Genomic DNA, 25273 nt, shown 5'->3' on the forward strand with positions numbered 1-25273 from the left:
AAAGGTGCAGGTGTAGTAAGTACTGTACATCAAAGAGTTATACCATACTTCCACAGCTGGAATCCTTGCTAGAAATTTATTTCATTCTTTGTATATACTCTCTTCTATGCAGCACCTGCCAGTGCTACTGCAGTCTAGCATATGCTTGGAGGTAGACTGTGAGTAATCTGTAGTGGGGCTAGTTACTTTAGACAAGTTGACAACCTCTTCTCATTTTTCAAATTTCAAGAGGAAAACTACAAATTGGCTTATTTAAATTATTAATTAGGAGGTTTTCACTCACAGAGAAATGCCATACTTTTGACCAACCTCCTCTTCACACATGCAGCTTAGAAGTATGTGTATCCTTTTTCCTCAAGGGTGGGTAACAAGTACACTACTTACTCTCCATGATTTTACTATATTATTTATATTATTCTATACCTTTTGTAAACCCACATTGCTATATTAGCACAGAAGCTTCTTAAGAAGTTTGTTGTTGAAGATGTACATGATAGACTATAAATAATCATACAATTGTAAGTCTGAAGGAGTTTTTTTTGTAGTGTTTCAATAGATACCACAATCTGTTGTAATTAAGTTTGTAACTTTGAAGGCATGTTTTGTAGTGTTTCCATGGATACTGCAATACCATGGTCTGTTGTTACCATTGATACATCAGGATCCATTTCATAGTGTTGCCATGGTTACCACAAGTGTCTATTATGTTAAATGACAGTTTGCGTAAAATTTCCCTTTAGAAAGCACATACTATACAATTGCATGCATTGGGTTTTACGTCATTTACTCTGCATAAAATCTTTCCATTAAGTACACAAATGAGACATTGGCATAAAATCTTCCCTTCATAAACAAAGAAAATATCCACGTAAAATCTTCCCTTTATTAACAAAGGCAAGTTACCCCCATAATACGCCAAAGTATGTATGACCATTCAGATTGAAAGTGATCCAAAGCGCTGAGTTCTGTACAGTTCTATAACAAGTAGAAATATTCAAACGATCCAGCTCAGCCAAAAGTTGCTGAATCAGGATATTCTGATTTAAACTGTTTGCGGTCACGGGCTGATTCGATGTGCTGAACTGAGTCGAGTGGACACGTGAGTTCTACAATACCCATCAATGAGGAATGAGCATTGTAGATAACAACATCAGGTCTATAGGGTGTGACTAAGACAGATGAAGGAATGATAGGATTTCAGGTGGAGAATCATTGGAGAAAAATCCCTGTAGGTCAGCGTGTACCTTGACGTGACAGTCAGCGAAGAGGGTTGTTAGCTTGGATACCAGAATATGTAAAACTTTATTATGTCTATAGGTGTACCTTTGCTGCGATAGAGCGACTGGACAGCCACCCAAAATGTGTGCTGTTGTTGGATGGTTGGAATCACACAATGTACACTTGGCACCACATTGGATATGCCAACAATGCAAGTTGACTACTGTTGGCAATGTGTCAGAAGAAACTCTTAACAGGAAGGAAAGCTGCCCAGGGTGAAAACCAGTCAATAGCTTATTCCATGTTCTACAGCTAGTCGCTAATCTGGCAGAATCCAGAAATTTACATTGTACAGTAAGTTGTTTGAGTTGGGCTTCGTAATTCCGACACAAGGACACTACTAAGCTGCATGGTCTTTAGCCTTTTTATACAAAGAACGTGCTGATGGCATATTGGAAAGTTGGCTTTGGGGTTTTCGCAGATCGGGTCACATATATATATATATCACCTCTTAGTCAACGACATTGCAATGAAGGTAAGCCCAGTAGCTATACGTAGCTAAACGTTGGTGGGGTCTATTCTACGGAATGGAACGGAACGGAATGATGGACTAAACCACGGAACGGAATGCTTTCTCAAATTGAAGCTTGCAACTTACCATTGCTGAAACTGCTCTTACAAGTTATCAGTGGCACCTCCAGTGGGTGATTAAACATAAGATAAAAAGAATTAAAGGATCGATTGTGGGTTCTTGTTGGTTGTCATTAGTAATGAAGTATTAATTGTGGGATGGGCTGTATCAGTGATATTCATCCATGGTTCATCTACGAATATATCAAGAAGGGCACTTTATGTGAGCTGTTTTGCTTATTTTGACTTTAGAAAACAGTCTGGGCCAGCTTTACAAGTCATAAGTCAGTGTACAAATAAAGCAAGCAGGCAAACACTGGTAACAGGAAAGAGCCAGCTGAATTAAAACTTGAAGAATTTTGCTAGCCTTGAATCAGGCTAAATGCCAAAACTCCAAGATCAACCAAATCTCAATTATAAGCCTTCTATGCATGTGAAATCATGCCCATAGCCACCAGGCAAATGTGATTTGGACCAAGATGTGTTTGTGTAATTTCAATGTATCTAGTCAGACCTGAAATGGAACACTCACATTAATTACATACCAGCTAAAAATCCTAGGATTTCTTAAGTGTAACATTTCAAATGCTTCACTTATACAAAGCAGGCTAAATTTGTTTGTCTATTTTCAAGTGATTCCCAGTCCAGCTGGTCCATGAAATTACAGTGGGATCAAATGTACTTGTTACAGTGCGGGCTGCTCTGTGTTGGATCTACTTTAGAGTTGAGATTTCAAGTTAGACTGCCAATGTACCAACACTGTTGTAGCATATTTAAGTGGAGGACAAATGAATACAGTAATGCTATGTATACAATTTTTTTCATAATGAAAACAGGATCCAAAATGCACTGGGAAAATCCAAAATGCATTTTATTGTCTGAAAATTTTGAGCAAATTTGCTTTATTTTGCAACCATTATAAATTGTGGACCATTTCGAAGCATTTATTTCAGACCAGTTGTGATGGAGAATTACTTGATTTTGCATGTGATAAATTTTAATAATTACATAGTCAATATTGCTGCATAATTTGAAACGATATAATAGAACAACACAAAAAAATTATGTCGACAGTTCAACATTACAGTTCAGTCTTCACTTCCATGACTATCCTTTTCTAAAGAACCAAGAGACATCAATTTTACTGCACAGATTTTAGCATGGATGTAGTTTATGCTATTGTTTTCGATGTACAGAATATTTCTCCCTTGTTTCAAGGCAGCAATCACCATGGAACCTGGGTATACAAAAAGATCAAATATTCATACAGTATAGTAATATAAAGGAGGTGCTGAAATTTCAGTACTTTACACAGTCACAAAGACAAAAAGGTACCAAAATTTCAGTACTTTACACAAAGACAAAAAGGTACCAAAATTTCAGTACTTTACATGGAACCACAAATATAAAGGAGGTGCTGAAATTTCAGTACTTTACACAGTCACAAAGACAAAAGGTACCAAAATTTCAGTACTTTACACAAAGACAAAAAGGTACCGAAATTTCAGTACTTTACATGGAACCACAAATATAAATGAGGTGCTGAAATTTCAGTACTTTACATAGAACCACAAATATAAAGGAGGTGCTGAAATTTCAATACTTTACACAGTCACAAAGACAAAAAGGTACCAAAATTTCAGTACTTTACATGGAACCACAAATATAAATGAGGTCCTGAAATTTCACAGACAAAAAGGTACCGAATTTCAGTATTTTACACAAAGCCATCAGACAAGAAATGCTACAGAAATTCTTTATACATAGCCTCCAGAACAAAAAAGGTTCAGTACTTTACATGAAAGAAGGTATTAAATTTTAGTAACAAAAAAGGTACTGAAATTAACAAGAAATAATACTGAAACACAAGAGCTAAGTTACGAATTAATTTCTGGTATCGTAAGTTACTGTGATAAACCATAAAGCACTAACAAATATTTAAATACGCGGTACTTCACTATAGAAATCATTTTATCTACTAAGTCCCAGTGATATTATGGTGAATTTTTCAATGGTGCATTATTTAGAGTAAATACTGTATTCTTATTTGTTAGTGGTAAATACATACAATTGATATCATTGGAATTCAATTACATCATGCAAAGTATATGTTATATCCCAGAGGCGGATCCAGACTTATGGAAAGGATGGGCCTTACAGGTCAGCAGATTTATCTCAAATCTAGACAAGCTTACAAATCAGATGGAGTCTGTTTTTACCTTAGTAGCCGGATCACAAAGAGCTCAACTTTCCCCCCTCATTTCCAAGTAATCTGACTTTACGCCCAGTCTCAGCTTTTCAAGCTTATGAGAAGAGAACTGAATCCATCCATGGACAAGAAACTAGCCACTAACAAACCACACAATACAATCTCCTCTAGCTCACTTGCTTGCTGGCTTAAGTCAATGTTAGAACAATCCAGCATTGATATAACAATTTTCAATGCATACTCAGTCAGAAATGCCTCATCATCGATGTAGGCATAACCACAAGTGACATAAGGCAGCCAACTGGTCCTCAGAGTAGTCAGTATTCCAAAGGTTTTACAATAAACCACCAGAGGACTCAGTCTACGGTAGAGCGGTACTCTCATTTGGCTGCAGCTACAAACCTCACTATTGATAGCCCTCTGATATATAATTCATAAATGGCTCAGACTTCGAGGTAGTTGCAAGCTATTTGGAATTGTATGAATAGGGTGACAGTCGAGCATATCAAGGGTCCCACCCACCCGCCCTGTTTGTATCATGATTGAGCTACTCAAAGACCAATTTGGAGATAAATTGTGGGTTTCCTACTTTGCACTGGAGGTGCGCAAAGCTGTGAATATAGTTGCTGAGAATGAAAACTGGCCATACACCATCGATACGCTTGACCTCATCCTCTTCATACAATTCCAAATAGCTTGCAACCACTTCATGATCTGAGCCATTTATGAAATATATGCCCTACTCCATGCAGCTTATGTTGTGCACTTATACAAGCCTATTTCAACTAGTTTTCATATAGCAATGCATCTTAGCCAAGATAGTAGATGGACTCCTCAAGTCAAACTTACAAAATACACATATCTACTCCTATTTTTGAATACCATATTTCCTCGTATAAAAGCCGCATTTGATTAAACATCTGTTTCGATTATAAGCTGGGGAGGGGTTCCAACACATTTTGAAAATAAGCACCTGGTCTCAAATAGAGGCCTGGGGGAGTCCACTGTTAATGGCTTTAATCGTTTCCCATGTTGCTGGTGCTTCTCCATACTTGCTAGTTTAGAGCCTTCTGAGGGGTGACGGTACTCAAGTAATCACATGAGTAGTCTGGGCGAGTCCGCACGCATGCAAAAATGTATGAAATGGCTATTTCCAGCCTTGCCTACATTTGTTTATATATTCAACACACGTACTGTATCACTGCTTTCTATGCTTATCATTACAGTAATCCTGTTCTACCATTACCCAAATACTGGGTGTCAGTCGGATCAATCAAAAATAAATTCCCGGTCTCAAATAAAGGCCCTATTTGTTTACAGGTTGGGTCAATAATGCTGGGAAGGAAATGGGCCTAGGCCTTTATGCAAGGAAATACGGTTACTATGAACAATTCTTAAAAGTGACCAGTTTTGCTATTACACACAAACAGTCTATTATTACATACCAATTCCAGTTGGCAATAACAAAGTCCAGTCAGTAGGTGTTGTGTACAATTGTAATAGAGTCTCAACTGGCTTCTGGTACTGAAACACAATCTTCCAGTTGAAGCATCATAGTAAGATTGGTCCTTTGTCTTCAAAAAAAAATTGTCGCGTTCCATTGGTAGTGGTGCGGGTACTCCACTCTTTGCCACTAGCATACCAATTGTTACTTCATTAAGGGAATTTACTGATGTTACATCTACAAAAACAATAAAATGTGAAATCTATCTGGCCCTGTGTAACACGTGCTTCATGACAGACAGAAACAATTACAATTACACATCGACTACAGGTTAGAGCATCAAATTATTCAGTATGAATACTACAATCGTGTGAATTGAAGCTGTATCTATTATGCTTCTCCAGGCTGATAACTCTCAGTAAAATATCTGCTAATTAAAAAAAAACTAAGGCAAAAATTTACCAATATTGATAATTATATCAATTAATTGAACCTCTTTTAAGGGACCTTCTATATCAGACACTATTTCTGAGGTCTCTCCTCTACCAATACAACCTTTACCACTAGGACAAACAGTAAAAACATGTCAAAATTGGTCGGTCATAAGGTGTCCATTATACTAACAACACAGATATTGTTATCAATTCCAAAGTTGACAATACAAGGTACAGATAACGTTTTTGAATCAGCCACCCTATTGTTAAGATCTAAACAACCACATATATCCGTGTAGCTTACTGTAACACATTGATTCGATTATTCACAATCCAGCATGTAAAGCCATGTGGTGGAAAACTAAAAGCAATTTTAGACAAGCTCTTCATCATGTGATATGATGGCTCCAATTGCCAACCAACCACACTCAGTGCTATTAAATTTTCATGAGAAAAGCTTTTGATTAGCACCTAGTTTTTATTGATAGCTCCCTAAAGTAGTTTTCAATTACTTTATATAATCTTATCAGCTAATGAAAAGTGTGTTGAGCCTCCTCTAGTTTAAAGGATCATTGCAGTGTTAAATGTATATAGTAAATACGTATATAGAAACACATACATATAATGTGTGCATATACCTCTTCTTTTTTCTACAGGTAGTGAACATACAGCCATCTGAGTTTCATCATAAACATCATTTAGGGCAGCTGAAAAGGTGCTAAGCTGTGAGAGATAGCAAAGTACTATTACTGTAAAGTGTTGCTTCCCAACGCTGTAATTTACTCCACGCATTATCCTCATTGAAGTTTTAATCTCATCCAGCATCTAAAAGAAACATAATTCAAAAGTATGCAACACATAATGTGCTGGATAAAAACCTGGTCAGTGTCTGTATCATTTGATTGAGCATAATCCAGTACAGCTAGAGTAAATCCTGTGAACCTAACCGTTGTAGTTGTAAATATAGTGTCAATGGCATTAACGGTAATGTTTGAAACGCTGTTCTTCCAAAATATGCTGGTGCAATCCAAGTAGTTAAATGAAAATAACTTGTCTGTATTGATATCACTAACATTACCAGGAGTCTTAATATATTGGCAATAGTTGAGAAACTGAGGAGGTAGTTCAGCCTTTGAAAAATTTAGATGCTTAAATGGTTCAAGCTTCTCGGCCGTCGCAAATTGAGGATATACCTCAACAGCCTTCTCCCACGTATCCAATTCCATTCCTTTAATGAATGCTTGCTGTATCTTGTGCAGCTTTTTTATGTCACCACACTGCATCATTGCTTCCTTTATTGTCATTGTCTCGTCTTCTATTTTTAATAATAGCTCATGGATGGTGGAAATGTCTAATGCTTGAAAAGGTTTGAAAGTAGATCCTTTTAAATCAAGACTAGACTTTATACCTTTTTTTACTTCTGGGCACATTCTGGAATTCTCCATTCAAGTATTTCTTAAAAATGCTTGATAATATAACAAAGGTTTCATTTGGTAGAGTAGCAAGAAAGAAAATTATTCTTTTGTCTAGTTGTTCTACCTACAGGCAATACCAAAAAATTATGTGTGAAAATCACAAAAATTAGCATGCAGTAGTTATGTGCAGTAAAAATACCTGTGTTATAGCATATGGGATATACTGTAAATTGTAGACTGTGAATATACTGTAGAGAATTCATTCAAATACTGCTTGGTAAGTACACGCAGCCCAGACAACTTGTACAGTCAAACTTCTCTAATCCGATGCTCAATGGGAGCCATAAATTTTGCTGGATTAAGGAGGTTGTTGGATTAACAAGTCACCTCTGTAATCTGACATTGCACAATATCTAGAATTATGCCAGATTTTGCAGTAAATTACAGGAAAAACAAATCACACAATGTTTTAAACATGAATTTGTTTTAGAATTTGAAAGTATTAACAGTAGAAAGAAAATTCAGGAGGGTTTAAATGTCTACTGGTACATCTGCAGGTACACTGTACAAAACAACCTAGCTATGTACATATTAGTTAACACTCATTGCTAAAATGTAACATATAATATATTTTATAAGTAATTTTAAAACATAAGAGCAACACATTGCACAACATGACAGTAACAAAAAGTATTCTATTACTTTTAAAATATCTTTTGTTAATAAAGACAGTGCTTAACTTAAATGATTTACTGGAACTAAGCCATATGAACAAGTATACATGCAGCATACACACTGTGACATCATGACCAAGCCCCGTGGCAAACATGTACTATCTCTATCAAATTAGCTGAGAGTATATAATACTATTACTAATACAGTTCTAAGTCGCTACGTCATGGAACAATTCACATCAAGTCTAGCTTGTTCGAGTTTACGCCAATGCGTATGCGTAAAGAAATGCACGGCCACCATGCCGTGTCTTGAAAAAGTAGCTTGTACCTGTCCCCATTGCAGGCTTGGGGTCAAATACACGAGTATTTGTATTTAGCTGTATTTAAATACTATTTTTGAGTATTTGTAAATGTATTATGAAGTTTTGAAACAACATGTATTTGTATTTAAACACTTCATGTAAAAACTTTAAGTACTTTCTGGAAAATATCTCAAATACTTTTGCTTGAAAGAGAATCTGTATGACCTAATCTGTAAAATATATTTTGTTGGAAGATGATCTCTTTCACTTATTGACACCTTAATCTGTAAAAATATATCAAACGCTAATTATTCAATTTCTTTGAATGGGAAGAGTTATAAAGAACTTACTTTTCTTTGAAGTTGAATAGTAAGTATATAAGTACTAGCAAGAGTTCATAATGTAGAGAGCAAGGGAGATATAGCGTTGGACACTCTTCCTCCCTCTCTACTGTATATTATGAACTGTTGGTATGAGCATTCAAACCTTGCGACATATAGTTCAAAAATGTCATCTAAGAAGAGCAAGAAGTCCATATACTCCAATTTTTTTCTGGCATTATAATGTTACAGTTATGTTTACCATACATTTGAAATTTTATTAGAACAATATTAAAACAGAGGTGTGTACTATTGGGTGGTTGTGTAAGGTGTAGTTCAGATCAAAGGATCAAGTATTATAAAAGTATTTAAATGCTTTTAATAGTATTTGTATTTCAAATACACCCTGGGTATAAGTATTCGTATTTGTATTCCATACTTTCAGAGTATTTGTATTTAAATACTTTTCAAAGTATTTGACCCCAAGCCTGCACAGATCACCTTTGCTTATTCCTTTTAAACGATACACTATTAACAACTCAAACAACCAATAAACTAGCTAGTCTTCTTTCACAACAAGACATTGCCATGATTATGTAACTTTCATGCAATAGTCTGCGAAGGATCCATTTACCCCAGTAACCGAGACTCTGAGGGTGTAAGAATTTTATGGTAAGATTATTAAACACACAAACAAGCTGTAGCGAAGAGGAAATTACACCCAGTGCGCAAGTTATCAGCCATATGGTGGTTGTGACGGTTAGAGGGTTAAAGGAAGAGAAATGCCATTTTGGCCATGGCAAGGCAGTTATATGATGCATGACCACTGTTTGCTGTATATTTTATAAACAAAACATCTACAGTACCTTTAAAATATGACCTGATAGATTCATCCATCCTGGCACCATTAAATTCATCATTTTCATCCTGATCTTGTGGTGCACGTCTAACACTATGACTAGCTGGAATCATGGCTTCAATGCGCCGTCTCTTGTTTGATGGCTGAATTACAGTTGGTTGCTATCGTCTCCATTTGGCTGCATCTCAATGGTAGCTCCTTTAAATATATCCACGAACGATTCAGTTAAGCCGCAGTTTTTGAATTGTCTGCAAAACTCATTCTTGTTCCACTCAAATTCTGCAACATTCAGGACCTTAGCCTTAGAATTTGTCTGAAAAGTAGCCTAATTAAAATCGAACATATTAAACATAATGATTATCAAGTGTTGCATCAACACTTACTTTTATCCATTCATCTCCGTCCTGAGGACTGAGCGCCACATCCTTTATCAGCCCATATTTTGACAAGACTTGGTTGCCAACGCCTATGTATACTCCATCAGCTGGCTGAGTATCTTTCAGGGAAAAATGCCAACACAATCGTCTCGGCATAACTCAGCGAAGAGGACGTCTAAAACACTGGAAAACGACTCACAGGGTGACTCAATCCGAGGTGCCAAAAAACGTTCGTGTACAAAAAAAAATACACACGTGGTGGTATTACGTTATCACGTGCGGATCGATCACGTGTGATGAATCTGGGATAGAGAAACCAGGAACGGAGAAACGAGGAGAAATGGGAAACGGATAGAGATGGCAAGCGTTTGAAATGTCCCGTTGAAGTATAGTCTTCTGGCTTTAATCTAGTAGCGCCGTGTGGTATTAAAAGTGAGTGTTTAGATGCAGTGCAGTAGATGCTACTAACCCCAAGTAAATATTATGCTTACCTATTGAAATCTCCAATTCTGTTTTAATATTTAATAAGCTAGGTAATCTAAAGGCTGCAGTACAGTACAAGTGTCTGTCAACCTTCAGTGTTGACCAGTGGAGATTCTAGGCCTGAGCAACGGGGAGGGCCAAGTAGGCGGGAACAGCGATCGGGAACAGCATGACTAGTACTATAAAACAGAATTTCTGGGGATTCAAGCTGCAGTTGAAGGCTTAAAAACAGCCTGAAATTTATTCTAAAAACAAGAAAATTATTAAAAATAGCAATGCCAATCTATACTGCAATTTTTCCCTATATTAAAAGAGTTGAAAAATTATTTTTCAGCAGCCCCCCCTTCCCCTTAGAATCGCCTATGGTGTTGACCACTGTAAAGCTCTAATAAAAACTGTCAAACCATAGATTTATAAACTGGTTTATAAATCTATAGTCAAACACTAGTACAGAGGTTTGTTTATGGTGAGTTCTGGTTGAGCGAGCGCACCGGCGGAGCTGATACTTTATGGTGAAAGACATCATTATGCTTCAGTACTGAGCAGGCAAACTTAGGGTCAGGTTTCAGCTTTGGTTTCTTCTCCTTTAATAGAGGCCACTTCAGCTATACAGTGTCACTATGCCCTACTTAAAACTTACTTAATCTTGTAGTGTAATTTTATTTTGGTGTATAAGTAGCTATTATAGCATTCTATTTTTTTTGTATTTTCTTGCCATGCCCACGTACTGGTTTTCATTTTTGGAACCAGTCTCTGTGATCGCATGTGACTGAGGTTTTTCAAGCATGTATTTTGTTCTCATTATTAATGATGGTTTCTTTTTAAAAATGTCCTCTGCATAACTGTACTGTATAGTAGGGATCGTGCAAAACTGGGCTTCCAAAATATCACCCTAAAACCAGCCTCAATTTCCCTTCATGACAACTTGATGGTATTGGTTAGGCACAGCCAAGTCCAAAAATGTCTTCAGATTAACCCCAAATTTAAACCCTTCCAAAAAGTTTTTTATGGAATTTAAAAAATTTTCTATTTAACATAATTATTTTTATTCTGACTAACTGATTCCTTCAGCCAAGCATAACTCAACAATGGATATAGCTATGGGCTTGATTTCTTCACTGTTTGACGTTGCTTGATCCTGAGAGAGATGTGCCTTTTTACCAACCGCAGTATGTACAATGCATATATCATGGACTTTCCTTTGTACCCAGTTCTTTTCGTTAACAACGCAAGGTGTTAATTTATTCGCAATAGAGGCGCATTAGTGCTAATAATTTATTTAGTACGTGCTGCTGGCTCTCTGTGCTGGCCGGTACGTTTGTCTCTCGTGTGTTTGAGTTCAACTGATTGTTCCAGATGACAGGTGGAGGATAAGAACTCGTTCTTAGCAAAGTAGAACAGGCCGTGTGCTGAATAGTTGGCACAATTTAATCGCTTGTGTTTCTTGACACACTGCTTTGCTGTGTAAGTTCTTTGTGAGTACTCAAGGTATTTCATTCTATGAGCACTTTTAATTGTTTGTTTCTTGTGTGTTTGTGTTCAACTGACTGCTAAAGACGATAAGAACTCGTTCTTAGCAAAATAGAACGGGCAAGTGCCGATATGTTGGCACGGTTTAATCGCATTTCTTAACGCACTACTTTGCTGTGTAAGTTCTTTGTACTAAGGTATTAACACTGTTAATTGTTTGTTTCTCGTGTAACTGACTGCTATAGATGAACACTGTTACTGAATTGTTTGTGTCTTGTGTGTTTGAGTTTAACTGAATGTTCCAGATGATTGGTGGATAATAACTCGTTCTTAGCCTCGTTCTTAGCCTCGTTCTTAGCAAAGTAGAACAGGTATGTGCTGATTAGTCTCATGTGTCTGAATTCAACGAACTGTTTCAGATGATACCAGGGTGGATAAAATCTCATTCTTAGCAAAGTAGAACAGAGACGTGCTGATTAGTTGGCACTGTTTTCGCGCTACTTCACTGTGCAAGTTCTTAGTACTATTTCATTTGATGAACACTGATGTACTGGCCTGTATACCCACTTGTTACAATTGAGATTAATTGCTCAGAGCATACACCTGCAACGCTGACCAACTTATCTCGTGCATACAAGTTACCATTAAGCCATTGTTTGATCCAACTGCCAGAATTGCAATTGCATGATCCCTAATATACAGTACTACCGTACTGTATGATATATGAATGTGTGAGTTCATGTATATAATTTGTGGAGAGAGGTCTTTGTAGGTAAAGTTACCTCATTATAGGTAAAATAGGTCAAAAACATATCTAAAGTGTATTTCATGATCTTAGGATATCACCCCATAGTAGCCACCTTCACATAGTAGCTCTTTGTTGAAATTTGTTGTAGCCATAGCTATATTATCTGGTCAAATATGCTTTATTTAAATTTGATGATTAGCTTCAGTGTTGTTATTGACACGTGTTTTTTTTATCATGGTACCAACAATGTATCTGTTTATTTCCCAATCACATAATTGTGACCGGGCCTGCGAAAACAGGGCATGTGGGCACAAACTACATCCTGTCACTCTACAGGTCATATCTCAGTACTGGAAAAGTATATTTCCATTCTGTAACTTGCATCATGATGCCAATTAAATGCTTATTAATAGCTGGAAATTGCAGTTTCATAGCATAATGGTGCAAAATGTTATGAGTGGTGAAACTTTGAAAAAGTAGGCAAAAATTGTGTGCCCACATGCCCTATTTTCGCAGGCCCGGTCACAATTAGGGATAAAATAAACACTGCAAATACTCGTTAAGGATTTTGTTACTTGGATAGTAAAATCAGTACTCAAGTACTTGTTAAGATCACATGACCCATGATACATTTGCCACCAGGTAGTGACACAATGAAAGCTGTGGAGTTTGATTGGCATAATTTTTCTTGTCAGGAACAGTAACTGTTACATCAGTACTTCAGTACAGTGTGTGTATCATTGTTGTTACTTGAAAAATATGTAAGCTGCTTAAAGTCAATATAAAACATGTTAAATTAGTATGACTACAAGGTAGCTAGTATTGATGAGTACTTGGTTTTAAACTGTGAGGTTTTCTGAAAGTACACCTATACTATAACATCAGCAATGTATGGGTTATTTGGCACTTGTATTTTCTGGTGGAATATTTTATCTCAGCAAGTTGCTATGATAATAGCTAAACTTCAAAAACGCACCTTATGTAAAGGGTCGTTTGTAAAAGTAGTACATTACTCTGTATGTGAGCTATGAGTTTGTGCAAGCAGAGTAGTAACCCACAGAAGGTTATCACAATGAAGATAGCTTTACCCACTATGCAAGAGGATTGTTGGCACTTGCTTCCCCTATTTTAGACTAGGTACGTACCCAGATGTTGCATGCAAGCATGCACGCATGCACACGACACGGACAGTCATGAACATAAACATGCAAGCACTCAGACACACATACACGTATTGTCGTGGAGTTATGTAATTATGTGTGTTGCATATTTACAGGAGGAAAAGGAACCACCAAAAACTACTGGCTGAGTGTGGATTCTTCTATCAATATACCTCTGCATGGGATCCTCTTTTCTTGTATATAAGTTGAGGCTGTAGGATTAACCCATTTGTTTTGTTTTATTCCTTTTCGTGTGTTTATATTAGTTACTGATTGTACATTATGAGTTCTCAGTACCTTAAATTAGGTCACTTGAACTAATAATAAGAAGTACTTAAAATAATGTTTCACCATAATGTGTGAAAATAGGGCATCTGGGCACATATATTTTGCTTACTTTAACAAAATTAAAGATTCATAATTTTAGATGTCATTGTGCTATGGCCACATAGCACTTCTTAAGCATTTGTTGGCAACTGTATATTTTATTCCAGTACCAAGATGTAATGTTTTATGTGATGGGGTGTTTTGTGCCAATGTGCCATGTTTTTGTAGGCCCAGTCACATAACTATATACCATGTAGTCGGAAAGTTTGGCAGGAGGAAACTTGAATTGGCGAATTTGCCATGATAGGACTTCAGTAAGAACAAAGTTTGGCAAATTTGTTGAGCTACTACAGATTTGTATTGGACAAACGATTTGGCGGATTTTAGTTTGGCAAAACATCGTTCACTTGCCAAATTCTTCAAACTTTCTGGCTATACCGCAACACTGCTATCATAATGTAACTTAGCCTATTGTTGAACTCAAAATGACTTTTCAGCTTAAATATGTCAATATAAATATCTTACCTCAACCCTGTACTTGGTTGGCCAAGAAACTAAAGATGTACATATAAATGGATAAACAGGAAATAAAGTTGCACCCGCTCTTAACAGGAGCTTACTATAGATGGTGGTCTCATGGCAAGACCCCACCCACTGCATTAGGTAGGGTTTCTGACCAATCAGTTGCTCTGATTCAGCTACAGCACAATAAGGCTAAAACAACGAAACTGGCCACCTAAAAAGATACATGGCATATTAATGATACTGATTAAGACAATAATATATTATACAGGGGATCCAAAGAAGCTCAGCCATGAGATCTACTAGATTCCATTCTGGGAAGGCTCTAAAGTTAAAAAATCTATGTAAGCAGGACATGGCAATGCAAGCAGCCTACCTGCAGCTCAAACAATGATCTTACAGTTTTCTTTGCAATACCAGAAGTGCTATAGCCACGTTCTTGAGCATGCAACTGTGATCCAGTCTCACTAGAAATATAATAAGATATAGGGTGTTGGAGGTCAAGAGCCATACCGATCTTCCTTCCAAGCTGTTCCAGCCACTAATGTTGCTAGGCATTGTTGTTAGTAGATTAAATCATTACCATGCAAGTGAGGTATATTAAGGGTGGTAGAAAGATTGGTAGGGATAGTGCTAGGAGTGCTGACACTGGCAAAATAGCCCGGAACGTCAGCATAAATACAGTATAAATAATTCAGGTAAATGCTGTTGGAGTCTGTGAACTAAACCTGTACATATTTCTCCCAGGTATATACATGCCCTATGGTTCATTGTGGGTTGGGGAGAGCACATGTAGGGGCAGAAAGCCCAAAAATTTAGCATACAAGTCACCACAAAACAGTGGGTGGGGGTCTGGATACGAGGCTGTAAAGATTTTCACACTCCTCATATTCTCATTCTCATATATATACTTTACCAAAAACCATTATGACATTTTTGTGTAGCTATAATACTCATGCATAAGATTATGATCACTGTACTGTCAGGAATCAGCTGCAGCAAAAAACCTGAATGTCTTCTGCTTTGCTGTACTTGGAATGTTATCTATGTAGCTTGCATGTACACAATATTGAATGAGTAATTTTAAACACTGGAAACGGAAAATAGAATTGGAAAACTGAAATAGTCAAATCGTTATGCTTGTGTCCTGGAGTGATGTGGTGTGTGTCCTGGTGTGGTCACCTATTAAATACCACCTTTTAACAAAGACCACCTCTGTATAAAGACCACCTTGTAATTAAGTTCTAAAGATATTTAAGGTAGCTAGTTACATGAAACCTCAGTTTTCTTTATTAAAGTACATGTACTACACCCCTGTGTTGTTGCTATACTTCAGGACTATTTTTACATGCATTCTGGTAGAACCTATAAGCAATGATGGTATGGACAGCCAGATGATCTTTAGTGAAAGTGTAAACCAATGTTCACCCCTTTCTATGAGTCATAATGAAACCATGTTTGGTGGTGGAACTATCAAATATTACCATGTAATGGTCTTTATAAAAGGTGACCATTAAGTGGGGGTGGTCTTTATGAAGTGGTCTTATATGCCTTAGCCATCTATTACAATGTGGTCTTTGTATGGAGGTGGTCTTTGTAAGAAGGTGGTCTTTTAAGAGGTGGCCACTAAGCAAGGGTTTTCTCTATAGGATACACTATTTGACCATTTCTGATTTCCAGTTTCCATTTCCACTCTTTCCAATTGCCAATATTGAATTGGCATAAGCATCATGCTTGGTCAACATTATATTATTTTGGTCTGATGAAGGTATTATTAAATTCTTGCTTCAGTCACCAATAGACTGGTTGTAAACATTCCATGGACATGGTTTGGAGACAATATAGTCAGCACTTCTTTCAGCACCAGGCTACAGTGTGGTAGCTAGACGGCTAGTTTATTTTTTTGATGACATTATTTTTTGCAATAGTCTTGGATACTGGCCTACATGACTAGTCCTGAAAATTAATGTTATTTTTACTACTGTTGTAGTTTTTGTGTGTTGTGTACATGTGTAGCTTTGTCTGTGGTATAATGTTTATCCGATCCTCCGTGAGTTTCAGTTAATTTTAAAGAAGAGAGCCGGAGTGTTGATTATGTGACCGGGCCTGCAAAAAAACAGGGCAAGGTGAGCACAAGCTACACCCCGTCATGCTATGTCAGGGGGCTATATAGAATATTTGCTTTCATATTAAATGCTTAGTAAGAGCTGAAGATTGCATTGCCATAGCATAATGCCGGCTACAAAAAGGATGAGTTGAAGAAGAACTGATCATGCCCTATATTATTTCACAGGGCTAGTCACATATTTTAAATGAACTACATAGCCACTGCATGCTGTTCAGTTCAGACTGACGTGCTTCAGTCATGGGGCTATTACCTAACACTAAACAATATAATAAAACAGTATTAATATAGTTTGTGTCATGGTGTAGCAAGAAAAGGGTTCAGTTAAATAGTTTGTTGATTCTATTCTGTTGCTCAAAATCAGATTGAGGAACATCAAACTATAGTGCCTAAATAATTAAAATTAAAAAACTGCCAAAAGAGAGCGTGCAGGAGTTGCTCTCCACTGCTTCACAGACCTTCAATAATGAGAGGGATTACAGTGAAACTTCACAACACTAGTTCATTGTCTTGTGTACTTTTTGAGGAGTTAAGGGAGGAGACTGGCCGTTCCTAGCCAGGGTTTGAACCCTGCCAGCACCATGCTGACTGCTTTCACAGCCAGCTTACCTAGACACTAGACACTAGCAACACACTAGGAAAGCAAACAAATTTAAGAGGTATTTAAACCCAAAAGTTGATAGCTGCAGTGCGAAAAAAAGGTAGCCACAACTGAGAATCGATCTCGGACCGTGACCTGACACCTCGTGATAAACACAACGGCTAATGCTTGCACCACGAGGAAATCACGTCATAAGCACTAATTTCTGTGGTATATATATTGTAGTCAAGTAGTGTATATGTAAGCTTGTACATAAAAATATTCTTTTTTAAATGTCAGATAGAAATGAAAACTGTAAATAATATGGTTACCATGGTGACCGAGCAGACTACGCTTGCCAATGAGCCCATGTTGGTGGTAATTAGGTATAATAATATTATTTTGAGATTAGTAGTGGTGATATAGCAACATACATTGGAGAGATGATTGTGGCATGGAAAAATGTATGTTCACTGTTGTGCAAGGGTACATTGCATACATACTGTCACAACACTTAATTCAAGCTTACGCAAGCAATACATGTACAATTACATATCATAGCTTTAAGTTATACATCAAATTTGTGTGACATCAATGACATCATAAAAGTACGAATAAATATAAAAGCATGTACAGCACTTAACACATGCAGATGACATTGATTATCCATTCATCAACCATAATAGTTTTTTCATATCACAAAGTTCAGGCTACATAGAAGCCTGCTGTTAACCACACCGCTATGCTACCAGGAGGAATTGTAGGGACTAGCATGTGAACTCTTCATGTATCTGAATATGCTACAAGCAAAAGAAATAGAAAATTGCTTTATAGTTGGGGAACTCACCATTACATTGATCAAACTTAAGATGGCAATCTAAGAATGACATCACAGCCTTCGCAGAATACACACATCATCTCCATATGATTCATGAACATAAGACTGTTCCATACTGTATGTTCCAGTAGCAATGTGATCAGCCTCATTGCAGGAAATGGGTTGTCAACCCACAACCCATCCTGACAAGTATGACGTGGAGAATCCAGCAGCCACAATCAGATGCATATGACTTCCAGGGTAGGTCACAGTATCTCTTAAACCCAATCTGAGAGACACAACACACGCCATTACAAACTTATAAACAATACAGATTAATCACAAAAATTGAAATTCTATCTCTCTACTTGGAATATTAGATCATACTAAACACATAATAATGCGTGCTCCTGACCTTACAATAATTAGTCCTCTTAACAACCTTCTATCAATATATCAATAGCCAGTAACATTGTAGATATATACACTGGTTAGGATCCTTCTGTGGCAAAGTGGCCAGAAAGAACTGCCGCAGGATATAGCATTGTGGAAGCTATGCTGCATGCTATATTGATTTATGGGCCTGTCAGTAATGTATCATGTAATTACCACTTTCACACCTCAGAACAAGAACCATCCAGACAACGTTCCATGTAGGTTGGCCCATACGTAGCCCGGGCTATAACTGGGAAGCCATAATACAGACGGTAAGGCCAAAATTGATTGGGATTTATTCATGTGATTAGTATGCATGAGTTAAGATTTGGCCACGAAAACTACTCAGATGGAAAGTGTTTTGTTGTCCTCACTATCCTACGAGTTGAAAAACATTAGGCTAATGTGGGAACTACTGCTATAGCTTATTCACCAAGTGTTTCTGCATGCTTTTGAGTATGGACCACACCCCCATTACCAATAACATGAAATTACCACTCTACACAAAATAATCACTCTACAAGCATGTTGTACCCATCTAGATTTTAAGTAAACTCAGTGATTTCAATAGCTCTGATTAAAACATTAAATTTGCATAACCAAACTACTTCATGATTACTTGTAAAACCTAGCCAGAACATACAAGCTGCTAACCCATTATCAAAATTTTTAAGCATGCATATAATTTATTATGATATATCCAGTGGTTGCACTTGTAGGTATTCGATCACCTGGTGCAGGCTATTAGTTAGGTAAGCGGCAATTACATATTCTGATATGTATGCCCTCATGCCAGTGCTACACACTAAAACAGTCTCTTACAGGTCTGGCACATACATGCACTCTGTTGCTATGGTGACTACTGTTGTCACTGGTTACTGTATTGCTTTTGTTTGTAAGGTCCTGCACTAGTTAATACGTACCATACTGGTTTACACACTACACCATTATATTTATAACTTTCCCAGTAAGTGCTACATTTCATTGTGGGATTAGAAATACAGCATTGTTTGAGCTCCCTGTACACACTACTGACAGTAGCTGAACTCTCTACAAGATAACTTCTTCTAGCTGAACTTTCTACAGGGTGACTTGTTTCTAGCTGATCTCTCTACAGGGTGATCTGTTCATAGCTGAACTTTCTACAAGGTGATTTGTTTGCAGCTGAACTCTCTGCATGGTAGTTTCTTTGTAGCTGAACTCTCTACAGGGCAATTTGTTTGAGCTGAACTCTTTACATGATGGTTTCTTTGTAGCTGAACTCTCTATTAGGTACCTTCTTCTGGCTGATCTGACTACAGCGTGACTTGTTTGTAGCTGAATTCCCTACAGAATAACTTGCAATGTAATATAATTGAGTAAATTATAAATGCAGCTGAATACTTTATTAGGGTGACTGTTCTATTAGAGTATCTCGATCTCACATTTGCTACACGTAGTTGTCTTTCGAATCATAACTCAGTGGTTTGTAATCCGATTCTTCTGTACTACTGCAAGGACTTTCTATGATAATTATTCCAGCTATGTACTGATTTTCAGCTCGTTGCTCTAAGTGGTTTGCCTGGTAGACACGATAACTAATAGTTTTTTTATTCATAAAAATCGATCGCGTAATTTTGACACAGGTCGGGTTTTGTGTCATATCTCCATGGTCTTTATCCCGATTCCTTTCAAAACACAAAAAGGCACTCCTACGATGGTTGCTCCACCTACACATAAATTTTCAACTGATTCCTCAAAGGAGTTTACCCTGTAGGCGTGACAGACCTTCGACCTTATTTTACGCAAATAATCGGTCATAACTCCGTGAATGTTTATCGGATTCCTACTAAAGTTGGTACAGAGATCCGCCTTAATGAGCCCTGTAAGTGTGCCAAATTTCAGCCCGAGCCGAGCACGCATTCGTGTTTTATGGCGGATTTTGCGAAGTGACGAAATGAAGAAGTAGAATTGTTCTGTACCATATGCGTATTTTGTACCATACGCGTATGGTACATACCATATGCGTATACGCGTATGGTACAACCATACGCGTATGGTACGGAAAATCGTACCATCTGAGTATAGCTAACCTGGTATGCGTATAATATTGAGCAGAAGGTTTTTGCACTGCCGTACCTATTGACTACGCCTGATGACACTCTGCTTTCATTTCTGTTCGGGGAAGAGGGAGGGGGGAGGAACTAGTCTTTCTGTTCAGTGAAGATCGAGATACTCAATAGAGCAATCATATATTTTATTATTATTATATAATTGCAAGACCTCGCATAGCGAGTATAAAAAGCAATATACAAATCAAAATATATAGCTACAGCTAACTAATTACGATTTTATAGTTAATTTATAAGAAGGTTGTTAAACACGGTGATAGATGAAGCTTCAAAAGTCTCTGGTTGCAAGTTGTTCCATATAGCAGTGGAAGGAAAGAAGCTGAATTTATATGTGTCAATTCTAGTGAATGGCAGGGTAAGTTGATCTGATTATAGCTATTCTATTCTCTAGAGCTAAGATCAATTTAGCTTTACTGTGATTAAGATATAATTTACTTTACTGCATGATGCAAACCTATTTATAATAAAGCATTCCTTAAAATAAAAGAATAACATGATATCTCGCATGACTATATATATATATAAGTGATGAAACCGACATCTTGATTTAGGACAATATATGATAAAAACAATCATGAATTTATCACACTGTTGGCAGATCCAGTCTTGAATTGTGTTAAGTCCTGCTGATCTGGTAGGATCTGATGGAATTCTACATTGTCAAAACTAATAAAGGTCAATCAGCTGGGTTGGAAGCTTTACGAAAAACATGATAACACCTAGCTGCATACAGTATAAGTCTGAAAAGTATAAATCAAAGGAAGGGGATTAAATATAATATGTCTTGATTTATACATAGTCATTGGTGTATGATCTATAACAATGTATCTCGTTGTCTGTTTAACATTTCATTTCATCAAAGTATCTGACAGTTCCACAAAATACATGCAATAGAGCCATCACCCATATAATTATGATGGTTTATGTAAGCACCTGTGGATTATTTTCTTGATGTCTTCTGACTTTTGCACATATTGATTTATTGCTTTGTCCGCCTTATTTGTCATGGATTTCCATCTTGCATTTTTATAATAAATTACTTCATTTATCCACAGTGTAATTGATTTGAAAGTACACAAGCTGGTATACTGTATGCGTTCTTTAGAATAGTTGAGTTAAAATGACCAGATTTGTGAAAAGGTACCTTTTCCACACATTTTACATACCAGCAAACAAAATGATGTAACACTTGACTCCTTACACTGATAAACTTGCTCTTAGTATCAAAATGCAGATAGATACTAGTAGCTACTGTACATGCACTCATGGATAGTTGCATGCAGGCAATTATAAGGTATATGTTCAAAAACTTATGAAACCCCGAATTTCAAAATATGCATGGGTCAAATTTTGTCTGTGAAAAAGGTACCTTTTTGCAAATCCAGTCACAAATTATCTAGCTGTTGCATAGCAACTGCACACACTGACAACGTATGGTAAATTTTAATTTTTGTTTCTTCTTCCACGCAGTACATTGTAGCTGCAATTGCTATACATATATTGCTTCTTATTGGATTCATGATCCATTGTTGATACAATGAAAATTCAAAAACTAGGCCATTATTACAAATGCTACTCCTCCTTCATATCTATAATAGAGTTAATGATGTAATGTAATGATGTGACATGATGTAATATAATGTAATTTATGCATACCTGTAACATTAATATTGTGTACTGTAGTTGTAAGAGTTAGTTGTTATTGTGTACTTTCAGTTATTGATTAATAATATTATATACAATAGTCTGTTTTGCCTATAAATGGTCTTCCTATACTTCCCTACAATTAGAACAATACCCACACATAATATTTATGCGTTTACAAATACTCCTGAAGATAGTCAAAGATTAGTACAATAATTAACAGCTATATAGAGCGATATTACCCAAAACTCTACTAGGGGTTTTTCTATACTTGTATATATGAACTTTGTAAAAATGTGTTTGGGTTTAAAGGTGCCCAATTATCCCTTCAACATAAAACAAGAGCAGTATGCTCCTTGTCTTACTCAGAAACTGAAATTTGACGTTTGATCTTCTAAAGCATTATTTAGGACAAAATTAAGACATCGATTTCTTTTAGGCTGTAGAATTGTGCCAGCATATTGATATTCACGATTTTTCAATGAATATAACTGGAATGCATAGTGATATAAACGCTAAGCCAGTAGAGGTAGCATTGTAGCTAAATATAAACATATTAAGATTTTGATATAATTATCCATATACTGCATTCTGATTGGTTACAACATAGCAACCATATTAAATAATTTGCATCCATTGGCAAATGGAGCCAATTTTTTCAGGCATTTATATATTATTTCATTAAATATTTTATTCTATTGTTGCTACATATAATCTATTGTTTACCTTTAATTTGTTAGTACACTAGCTTCCACTTAAAAATGGATATTTATGCCTGGTGGCACTAAAGGTGTGTTGAACAGACAATTTTAATCAGATGAGCTTGAGAAGTACAATGTATAATGATTGCTCAAACAGAGGAAGACCTGGAGAATGCTGATACAATAACATTGAGGGAGGTAGCAAAGAGATATAACTGTAGAGAAAGTAATGTTTTTAGTTTGCAAATTAATGTAAATCTGCATGGCTGTAGCTTATAGCAATATTAGACATGCTATACTCTAAGACTGATGTGCATAGTAATTAATTGTGCAATAATTTTTTTAAAACTGTAGTTCGCTGAATCTTTGCTATTGAATGAGGCATGTGCATTGCCTGCTGAGATGAAGTAGGAAAATATAACATGGCAGAGATTTTATGGTGAGTTTATATATGAGTTCTAATGTATAGTTCAGTACTGAATGTATATTAAGTAGCATTGTTTTATTATTGTTAAGTGCGTTGTATAGCTACTCGCTACTTACTGTCATGCTTGTGGATGGGAAGACAATGTGTTTAGCTACTCTTATCTGAATGTACTTTTTAAAGTTAACAACATCCACATTAATTTGTGCTGTAGGTCCAGTGTGATGAATATACTATTTACACAGTATGTATAAACAAGAAAAGTACGTAAACAAGAAATTGGATCTTCAAAAGAAGAGTGTACATAGTATATAAAAATGCAAATACAGTGAGGAGCCATGTTGCACAACTGATGACACTTACGAAGTTCATTTTTCCATTTATTAGCTTTGCACAAGCAGTATATGCATATATGTATAATTTAGTTAGAACTTACTAGCTACCATGCATGTTGTAATTGCTCTCCTTGCTTATTTACCCAATTCTGTTGTAAATTATCAGTTATCCACACTTATAATTGAGTATAAATATACCATCTGCATGCTTCTGATAGCTACTGTATAAAGTAGCATACATGCACAGTGCCATTTATGTAAAGTTCTGCAGACAAAGTGAGATCATGTACATAAGATTTAGGTACATTAGTATAGGACTATAGTGGGAAATGCATGGGCATGCATGGCAAGGATAAAATGCATGTGTGCATGTGTGCTGATGAATAAATTTATAGTTACAGCTCAGTAGTAAGCAGATTATTGTGTTGTGTTCTAAGTTTGCTCAGCTAGAAATGCTTGTAAAGACAGCCCATCGTAGCTAGGTGATGGCAAGGCTGAGAAAAGGCATAATACGCATATGGTACGTACCATACGCGTATGTCTATACCGTACGCGTATGGTACGGAAAATCGTACCGTACGCGTATGGTATATACCATACGCGTATGGTACATACCATACGCGTACGGTACAAAATACGCATATGGTATAGAACAGAATTAAGAAGAAGAAAAAAACCAAGAAATTAATACCAAATTTTGTTCGCTCGTATCTCGGAAGTGGCTGGAGCGATTTTCTTCACATTTGGTGTGTAGACTCCCCTTGCTGGCCGGCACCTCTCTAGAAAATTTGGTTCCAATCGAATAAGGGATCACAGAGCTACATTGGTGTGAAAATTGCATTTTCTTTCTTCCTGTTAAGAAACTCACGGGTGGCACGCCGGCTTCTTGGGCCGCACGAAACTGCCTTTAGATTATAGGTATGGCTCTCTGAAGCATTTTGCTAATGGAAAAGTTTGGGTAGGTACAGACAACCAAGAATAGGTGCATGTTAAAATAATAATGTTGAAAGTGGAAAATTTTAAAATTTGAACAATACAAGATTGAATTTGAGAGCATTTTCAATGGTAATTGTGTACCTGAATTATGTATTGCCATACATATTAACTACACAAGTAGATGAATGAAGCCCTTTAAACAGACCAATACACTTCATTGTATGTATAGGTGCAGGCAGATTTGGAAAAATTCCATAACAGAACCAACTACATGTTTCCAGTGAATGTTCTATTAGAGTAGTTAGCTGACTGCTCTATTAGAGTATCTCGATCTTGTACACCTCCAATGCTGGTCCGGGTCCTTGTTGCATAAACTTTAGCATAAATCCACTGATAATACCTTGGAAAGATGTTTATAAGGTGGTTTTATGAGTATTTGTATTATTAGTGATCATATAATTATGTTAAAGACAAAATTTCATTATAATACTCAGCATATTGATCAAGTAAAGCCTAAATATGAAGGGGGAGGGCTTCAGCCCCCAAAGCCCCCCCCCCCCCTCCTGGATCCGC

At 36.7% G+C, this 25273-nt stretch overlaps 1 protein-coding gene and 1 long non-coding RNA gene across 3 annotated transcripts in view; both read right to left on the reverse strand.

Moving 5' to 3' along the window:
* Positions 1 to 2821: 2821 nt before the first annotated feature.
* Positions 2822 to 15300, reverse strand: LOC136261568 (uncharacterized). Of its 2 annotated transcripts, XM_066055601.1 has the most exons (8): positions 14969 to 15300; positions 14691 to 14917; positions 14596 to 14624; positions 7550 to 7763; positions 6814 to 7474; positions 6574 to 6760; positions 5503 to 5738; positions 2822 to 3085 (listed from the first exon to the last, which is right to left on the reverse strand). In XM_066055601.1, the coding sequence occupies exons 5-8, from the start codon at positions 7378 to 7380 to the stop codon at positions 3074 to 3076; spliced, it is 1002 nt and encodes a 333-aa protein (XP_065911673.1). In that variant the 5' UTR covers positions 7381 to 7474; positions 7550 to 7763; positions 14596 to 14624; positions 14691 to 14917; positions 14969 to 15300; the 3' UTR covers positions 2822 to 3073. The 2 variants fall into 2 exon arrangements, with proteins under 2 accessions (XP_065911673.1, XP_065911665.1); XM_066055593.1 differs by lacking the exons at positions 14596 to 14624; positions 14691 to 14917; positions 14969 to 15300 and adding an exon at positions 9513 to 9660.
* Positions 15301 to 17699: 2399 nt separating this feature from the next.
* Positions 17700 to 25273, reverse strand: part of LOC136261792 (uncharacterized) — an 85074-nt gene continuing 77500 nt past the window's right edge. The window contains exons 2-3 of the long non-coding RNA XR_010704019.1: positions 18145 to 18403; positions 17700 to 18097 (exon numbers count right to left, since the gene is read on the reverse strand). This is a non-coding gene — a long non-coding RNA (uncharacterized lncRNA). The remainder of the gene's footprint in view (positions 18098 to 18144; positions 18404 to 25273) is intronic.

This window comes from Dysidea avara, chromosome 1 (genome assembly GCF_963678975.1).
Source record: "Dysidea avara chromosome 1, odDysAvar1.4, whole genome shotgun sequence".
NCBI lineage: Eukaryota > Metazoa > Porifera > Demospongiae > Dictyoceratida > Dysideidae > Dysidea > Dysidea avara.